We start from the raw sequence: 9,000 nt of genomic DNA, 5'->3' as shown, positions 1-9,000 counted from the left end.
CTGTCACTTGACCGAATGCACGGTGATGAAGGAATATGCTGAACACCAGTGCATACAATATAAACGACGACACATTCACTCAGAGGGGTGCACACATATCATGTCAAATCAGTTTGCAGTCCATGCATCCCATCCATCGGTTTGGACCATGTCTCAGTGCTACGCTACACCCCTTCAAAACGGCATACAAGAAAATTATATTGGTGCTCTCTCTCTCTCTCTCTCTCTCTCTCTCTCTCTCTCTCTCTCTCTCTCTCTCTCTCTCTCTCTCTCTCTCTCTCCACCATCATCGGCCAACCTCCCTAGCTGCTGCATCCCTATAATTGTACCATATCATTACCAAACTTTGCTCCTCTCTCTAGGCATCTACTCGACGCCCTCCTCCTCACCCACACGCACAAACCCCGGCCGGCCCTAGCTATACAGCAACCATATGTCATATGCCACTCATGACCTAATCACCAAGATCCATTTCTCTTCCAACAAGAACAGGCACAGTTCCATTCTCAATTTAGAAGTGCCACATAAACTTGCAATGGCTGCTACTGCCGCTGCGACCGATCTTTCGCTCCATATCAGCCCTCCTTCGCCGGCCGACGCCGGGAGCAGTGGTGGAGGTGGTGGTGAAGCTTACCACGAAACAGAAGGCTTCTTCGCCGCCAAGCCGAAGCTGTGCCTTGGACTTGAGACGGCGACGGCACAACAGGATGGCCAAAGCGACACCCAACAGCAGCGGCTGCACCAACCTAGCCAGATCCAGAGGTTCAAGAAAAGCTCACCAGCGGCGTTATCCGGAGGCACGACGAGATCTGGGAATGGCAGCGGCGGTGGAAAGAGGAGCTCCAGGGCACCGAGGATGCGGTGGACGACGGCGCTTCATGCGCACTTCGTGCACGCCGTGGAGCTCCTCGGCGGCCATGAGAGTACGTTCGAGAACGTCCCTTGTTTCCACCGTTACATCACGTTCTGTTAGATTGTTCAATTGATTCTGCTTCATTTGGTTTTGCACCTGTCCTTAATCACATGAGCTAATTGGCATGGGGATTTAAATTGCTCAAAAGTTGTTTACGTTAGGAATCTCGTTGTTCTTGAATCTCTTCACCTAGACGTTTTAAGAGGTCACTGCTGCTTTGGAATTAATCTTTGGTGAATCTGCCTTCATCCTCTCACTTGAGTGTTGATTCATGCGTCTGCCTATTGCAAAAATTTCAGGTCTAGGCATGGGGTGTTTTCCCTCGTTTTCTTTTGACTTAATTGTAGCTTGCACTTAACTGAATTGTTCAGTCTTGTTAGTAAAGTTCCATTTTATTGGTTGCAAAGTAAGAATTGTACCTTTCTTTGTAGGAGCAACACCAAAGTCAGTGTTGGAGCTGATGAACGTCAAGGATCTCACACTGGCTCATGTTAAGAGCCACCTGCAGGCAAGTTATTACTAGAATCTCTACTGTAGCTTCGGTACTTACTGCTTTACTAGTGTTTCTCATGATTCAAGAACCAAACAAAAAGATAGCACTGTTAGATGATCTCTTGATCAGCCCCTTTCACCCTTTTCTTCTTGGCACTGTTCGTAGCTGTCGCCAAGTACTTATTGTCTCTTTCATCCACTTCATTTGACTAATTAATTTAATATACGTCAACTACAACTAACTTATACAATTAGCGCGTTGCAAGAGTAAACCAAATGGCAGCAGAAGGCGGCCCCAGTCTAATCTTTCCCTGCCTTTGTTTTAATTTCTTATTTGCTTGATGTTACTTGACCCAGATGTATCGAACAGTGAAGGGAACGACGGCAGACAGATCATGTGCTGCAGGTAAAACATTACCTAGATGTCAGCTAGCTTGCTTCGCTCCAGAAACATTTCTTTTCCTGAGTTGATATTCTTCAGTAAGGTCATATCAAATAATGCTAGCTGAATTATTGGCGTGGGGCGTGCCTGGTTAATTTTTCCAGTCAGTCCCATAAAGCTAACACTACCGCCATTCTTAAAAAAAAAAGAGTAGTAGCAGTGTTATTTGTCTTTGAGCTACTATTGCAGTAAAATATCTGCAAATTAAATGCTTACTGATCGAATACCCCATACGTTCATACAGACATATATCCCATCTGTATATTTTAAGTGATTTGACGTGCATATATAATTTTCTGCAGGCCATGTCCAGATGAGAGATATGGGCTTTCTGCAGAGGGGTTGTGAAGTGAATGGCTTTGAAGCGTTTAACCACATCACTACTTCGAATACTAGGTTTGTATACATATCGCCGCCTTACTATAATACTGAGCTAGTATTGCATATATAATTCGGTACAGCAATGCCCTATATATTTATTTCCTTTGCATAATATTGATTAATTTAACGCTGCGAAACTGCATCCTCTATTTTGTCGATTTGGATGACTTATGCATCGGATACTTTCTGCGCATGAGTTTTAATGTTTTATGCATAATGCACGGTCGTCAGACTCCCAGCATCATGTCTATCGTTTTTAAGAAAAAAAATTTATCTCTCCTGTCTTTTTTACACTTACTGCTCAATGCACTCGCTCAACCATGTCATATCTATGGCATTATTAAGCCGCTACCAATCATGGGGAAAAGGCATCTTTGAACCACTAGTGTTGCTGTCATGCATCACCCTTCTTGCATTGCATTACTTCTCACCTTCCCTAGCTTCAGTCATGCGCTTTTTCGTGTGTGAGCTGTTCTTCTTCCAACTTTAACAAGTCAAAACTCCACATGTTGCAATAAAGGTTTTTTATGGGATTTTTTTTAACCTGCCACACACCTCTAGGGAACATTTTCTCAATAAAGAGATACCGCACTTGTGGAAAATTAAACTTAGACTATCATGTGAAATGGGTGTATATACTGAGCTTCCCCATAATTCATCTGCAATAATATTGTACTTTCAATCTAATGCATGTTTTCAAAAATCGGTAGGATGGTACTTTTTACCAAACTTTGACCATCGTATGTTAAAAACTGTACAAAACCTTGGGAGTATCTTTCCTTTTTTTTAACCAAAATTTAGTTACAGCAATTTCCATCTGACTAAACTGCATATTATAGCAACATCTTTGGTCAAAATTTAAACAACCGGTCATACACATTTAATGCGAAGGTGGCACTCTTTTTTTCTAATTAGAGGGAGCAGAGGTACACATGTTCATTCATTATGAGATAACTAATAATGAATCCCGTAATTTTATCTGTAGTATGTGTGGAAAGATCATATTAGAGAAGTGATATCCATGCACATATTTCATGTATATGGTCCAAGTATCACGCTATAATAATAAAATGTGGTGCTTAAATTTTCCTAACATAGAAGTCGCAGTATAAACTGTACAATACTGTAGCAGTAAGCATGTCTATTTCATACGCAATATATAATAGTTAAGATCAATTCACCTTCTTTTATTAAATCCGAATACTAGCCATGCGCTTGTTCTCCAATCAGAAAAACAAGTACCCTTTTGACCTTTCCATGGTCCACAAAGCACAACTTTGCTCACAAATATAATTCATTTCATTCATTTGCAAAATCATATGAGAAAATGTAATATGAAGCAATTTTTTAGATAAATCTACTTACATCATTTGCAGATGATTGATTGAAATATTCGTAAAGATATCATTAGCCAAATTTCAATAGTTTGACCACATATACTCTATTTTACTAGGTACTACTATTCAAACCTATACTTCAATATGTAATGTTAGAATCATAGACGTTGAGGTACAATACATTTGATGTTTTTCAATATCCTATATTTGTATGATAATCACTTACCAACGAGTTGTCTAGTTAATTATGCAGTTGTGGCGAGCAATATGTACAATATCAATCAAGCCAAGGTTGGATGCCTAAATTCAAAAACTGAAAACTTCTCTTATTTGTGATAAAAAAAAACATGGCTAAAACACATATTGCATGATGAAAATGGAAGATTGGCGGGCAATAATTGAATAAAGAGACAATCTATATCAACATTCATTTAGAAGCTTCTATTCTGTCCTTACTTTGTTGCTAGAAAAGCTTTCGCCTGTATGCGCATACAAACTATAGGTAGTTTGATTTTGAGGTTTCTTTAACTCTATACTAAGAACTATTTTTTTTAAACATCGATTTACATATAGGAGCATTGAGATTAAGACGTTTTGTATGACCACAATTTTCCTTAAAAGATTGAAAACATTTCTAATGTTGCACGGTCATATTATATAACTCTTTCTAGGTCTCCCCTCCCTTTCTAATTAGTCTCTCACCCTTTTAAGGAGCATGATTACTATAAGAAAAAAAGCAAGCCATCCGTACTAAGGATATGCACAATAATGCATGCAAGATGCTTAGACATTAGTGCTTAATGATAGATGTTGTTATTACACGATTAAATACATATGTAAAAGTTAATTCTTACAATGTAAACCGGTGCTTAGATAGACTTAACCACCTTGTTAGCACATATCAAGCACCTGGTGCAAACTCGTCCACTGTACGTGTCCTATAATAAGCCGTTACTATGATTTTTCTTTTGATTTTTCTGGTGTAATTTGAAAGATCGTGCTAAAGTTATACCATGCCTTATAAATATAGGAGTATATCTTTAGTACGTGTCCTAATAAGCCGACTGTTATTTTTCTTTTGTTCAGTGGGCACCTTACCTCTCAAAAAAAAAGTGATTTTTTTTGCGAGACAGCAATTAAGGTGACTGTACTGCATGTCTGATGGATTCACGTCCTTGGCTGGTGATCCCAAACTCCCACGCATGCAAAAGCTAGTTCTTTGCTGAAACCCTTGTTGGCGTCATGCATGCATATGCCTGCGATGCCCCAACTAATTTGCTCAGATCCCTCTGCTCTGCTGCGCGCACAGGGGATAGAATCGAGCCATCCATCACACACACGCATACTACAGATACAACAGCCAGGGGTAATGCATGCATGGGGGACACGCCTTTAAACGCAGAGTAAAGCCTAGCGCGATCGAGTCACATATGCTGCAAGAACATTGTGCTCCATCAGCTACTGGCCAAGCAAGCAGGAGATCATGATGGGCTCCAAGAATTTTTCTCTCCTTGACTCCAAACTTGCATGATGTTGAGGTCTCCCAATATGTGCATGCCATACCATACTTATGTGCAAGAGGCCGGCCGGCTAGGGTACACACGACCTATGGAGGAGTGAGTGCAGTGGCAGGTCTCCTCTCCGATCCTAGTAGCCCCCTTGTGATGATTCATTCACTGTCATTCAGATCCATATCAATTGTCCCCCTGCGCCGCATCAGGGTCAGGGGTCATGCATTGCGTTGCGACGACGATCGAGTGGTGTGGCCGGAATCTTGGCAAGAAACAAGTAGAACAAGACAAGGGGGTGTGCAGTGCAGGGCCGGGGGGACAAGCAGCTCGGCTCAGCTGATCCATCCATCCATCCATCCATCCGTTGCCCTTGACCGAAAGCCTGCGTCCACGCAGCGCCCCTGCCCTAGCCGGGCAGCTTAAATACCACGCACTGCGCTGCACGGTGATGGTGGTCGCGTAGTGGCGAGCATGGACAAGCCAACCTGCCAGCGGCCACTGCATTAACGCACACTCGTCGACACTGGTGCGCTCAGTCCAGTAGTGTTCGATCTGCTTGTTGTGATGGTGAGTGAGTGCGTGGCATGCATTTTGCCTCTGCCTCTGCCTCTGGTAGCCTAGTGAGAGCAACAAGAGCTAGATGCCCAGACACAGCAGGATGCCGTGCCATGCATGTGGCCGGCTAGATCCTCCTCCCCTCTGGTCTGCTGGTCTCGTGCCACTGTTGGAGTTAATTCCTTGCAGCGTCCTGCTCTGCTGCCCCTGCGTGCATCTCATCTTTGTTCGGGTAATCTGATGATTTTAACTGTTTTTGCCGCATGTTGGGGCCGGTATTCATTGTGTCTCTTCCTCTACGTACCGTACCCCAGTCACGAGAGTTGATCTCTCTCTCTCTCTCTCTCTCTCTCTCTCTCTCTCTCTCTCTCTCTCTCTCTCATGCGTACCGGTACCGCGTACGGCCTAGAAGTTGCTAGTACGTACGTACCTGTAGCAACGAAACTACTTTGCCAACGGAAGTGTCGTACAATACAATACCCTACATATATACGGAGTAGTATATAAATATATACGGATATACAAAGTTAATTAGCTAAAAAACAAACTAAACATCATATACTTCCTCCATCCCAAATTATAAGTCATTCCAAGAATCTTGGAGAGTCAAAACATCTCAAGTTTGACCAAAATTATAGAGAAAATTATAAAGATTTATGACATCAAATAGATATACTATGAAAATATAATTGATGAAGAATCTAATGATACTTAGATGACATCATAAATGTTATTATATTATCATATAAATTTGGTCAAAATCGAGATACTTTGACTCTCCAAGATTCTTGGAATGACTTATAATTTGGGATGAATGAGTATTTAACAATGGAGAAAGCAGCAGATAGCAACTAACTTCAATTAGTTATCTATCAGAGGACGTATGATTGAGAAGTTTCATGTATATGTGAGAATCAAGTCCTTCTGACATGATTGAGGCTACGGTTTCATCTACTGATTGATGATGCACGCTTGCATGATGCAGAATGCTGGCAGCAGGGAAGCAGGAGGTCGCCTGGTGCCTGCGGCCGCCCTTCGCACACCAAAGCGGGCTGCCGCTGCCGCTGCCCTGCCCCTACCTCATGTCTGCCCACCATAACCGCTACTTGCTCTCACAAGATCATCATCAGGTGATTACATGTTTACATGGTATATAGTATATGATTAGCATCTCGCAATCATATCTCTCACCTCAGCACATACGCACATACACGTACATCGGGTACGCTAGCTGCTAGTACTTTGGATACTACTTACACGGTTTCTCAATCAAAGTGTAGTTCCGTACGTGTGTTGCAAATTGAAGCCTAAAATCTAATGCGTGGTCCATCGGATCATAGGATCGATCAATGTTGTCGATGATCGAACGAATATCGCAATAACTCGGTGGTCCGTAAGACCATAATGCTTCCTGGATGTCTCCATATGAACCCTAAGGATCGATTTAGATCCATCGAAGGATTATTGGAAGTAATTGCTGTACGGGCTTTGAATCATTATTTTCTGCAGTCTGGTCCAAGAAAGGGGTTAAATTAGGGGAGTAATAATATTCTCGATCAGTAGTGTAGGGGACGACAAACAACATATCTTCAATGTTTCTGCCTGGTACCGGCAATACCATCTCTCTCTCTCTCTCTCTCTCTCTCTCTCTCTCTCTCTCTCTCTCTCTCTCTCAATTCCTCAGAGCAACTCACTCCAGGCAAAAGTAGAATGTCTTAACTTGAGTTTGGCCCACCGCCAGTGCTTAGTTGAGCCACATGCATGAACATGTTCAACTGTTGCTAGATCCATTTCACAAGAACACTGAACACTTTCTAAATTAATGATATATCTAGTCTTTTTACTTCACGGTCCTTACTTCACAGGATGTAGGCAAGGGATATAGGGCTACAACTGTAAGGTGTTTGGATACACCCCACTAAAATTTAGCACATGTCACATCGGATGTTTGGATGCTAATTAGAATTATTAAACATAGGCTAATTACAAAACTAATTACATAGATGGAGTCTAATTCGCGAGACGAATCTATTAAGCCTAATTAGCCCATGATTTGACAATGTGGTGCTACAGTAACTATTTGCTAATGACGGATTAATTAGGCTTAATAGATTCATCTCGCATATTAGCACAGGGTTCTGCAATTAGTTTTATAATTAGCTCATGTTTACTCCTCCTAATTAGCATCCGAACATCCGATGTGACACTGCTAAAGTTTAGCACCTAGTATCAAACAGTCCTAAGAGTTTCCAATCAATCATTCAGCTGGCTGGCATTCAGCATTGCACTCGATGTGTCAGCTCGGACAAGATCGATTGTCATAACAACAGCTCCGTGCATGATGTTTTGGATCTGCAGGGATGGAGGAGAGGTGCGCAGCAAGACGTCCTGGGTCAGGACAACGTGGCACGGCGTCTGCACACAGGCCTTGCTGACACGGCCGTCAGGAGATCGAATTGGAGCGCAGGTGTCGCGAGCCGCTGGTCGTCGACGGCGGTGCCTTCGCCGTCGATGACCGGCGGCAGGAGCATCAGCGGCAGTTCAGAGCAAGGATGCTGGATGACGGCGATGAACAAGCAGCAGCAGCAGCAGGCGCCATCAAGGATCGCTGCCGTGCCGAACCTAGAGATCAGCCTGGGGAGGCAGGGGTGGCAACATAACCTGCAGGATCAGCAGCAGCGCAGCGGGGAGTCGGCGAAAGAGCTAACCCTCCTCAAGTGCTTGTGAAGTTAATATATAGCTGATTTGCATTATTGATCGTTAAATCAGTTATTCCTACTTAATTATAAAATTTCGTCGAGAATGAGATGTGCAAGCAATTCATCGATCGATCGACGACACTAGCTCTCTCTGAGAGAGGTGTTAGCTTTTTGTAGGCATTTGTAGTTCTATCCATTCGCTTCTCTTTGTGGTAACGAAAGCGATTTGACCTCATGTTCCTCCTATACGCGTAAATAAAAAGGCCACCAAATTAGTTACATGACTTGCATGTAATCTATTTTTGATAATAAAAGAAGATACCCACTCAACTACAGTGGCTACAAAAAAAGTAGAGAAACAGTCTAGAAATTCTCGAAAAGACGAGGAAACACCTTAGAAAGATTGAATCACAACTAACGGAACCAAAACATACTTGGTGAGTTGGAAGAAGGTGCCGCTACCTAAACAACTTGGTGGATTGGGATTGCTGGACCTACAGCTCTTTAGCAGGGCATTGCGCTTGAGATGGTTGTGGTATGAATGGGTGGATCCTCATAGGCCGTGGGTTGGCACTGAGACGCCATGTGACTCAGTTGATTAGCAACTGTTTCGAGCTAGCACTGTGGTGACTTTGGGTGATGGATCAAAAGCTAAGTTCTGGAAAAGCAG

At 42.7% G+C, this 9,000-nt stretch overlaps 1 protein-coding gene across 1 annotated transcript; it reads left to right on the top strand.

Annotated features, from left to right (window-relative positions):
- The first annotated feature begins 251 nt into the window (after positions 1-251).
- On the top strand, positions 252-8,437 carry LOC117836127 (uncharacterized). The gene is made up of 6 exons (XM_034715504.2): positions 252-923; positions 1,345-1,421; positions 1,763-1,811; positions 2,150-2,243; positions 6,617-6,761; positions 7,990-8,437. The coding sequence occupies exons 1-6, from the start codon at positions 434-436 to the stop codon at positions 8,356-8,358; spliced, it is 1,224 nt and encodes a 407-aa protein (XP_034571395.1). The 5' UTR covers positions 252-433; the 3' UTR covers positions 8,359-8,437.
- Positions 8,438-9,000: the final 563 nt, after the last annotated feature.

Source organism: Setaria viridis, chromosome 9, assembly GCF_005286985.2.
Source record: "Setaria viridis chromosome 9, Setaria_viridis_v4.0, whole genome shotgun sequence".
In the NCBI taxonomy this organism is placed as follows: domain Eukaryota; kingdom Viridiplantae; phylum Streptophyta; class Magnoliopsida; order Poales; family Poaceae; genus Setaria; species Setaria viridis.
The sequence above is the reverse complement of the archived record's forward strand: the minus strand, read 5'-3'. Positions and strand labels throughout refer to the sequence as shown.

Coding starts and splice junctions, on each gene's coding strand:
- LOC117836127 (XM_034715504.2), top strand. CDS start 434: ATGTCATATGCCACTCATGACCTAATCACCAAGATCCATTTCTCTTCC. Junction 2,244..6,616: donor ATCACTACTTCGAATACTAG/GTTTGTATACAT, acceptor TGCATGATGCAG/AATGCTGGCAGCAGGGAAGC. Junction 6,762..7,989: donor TCTCACAAGATCATCATCAG/GTGATTACATGT, acceptor TTGGATCTGCAG/GGATGGAGGAGAGGTGCGCA.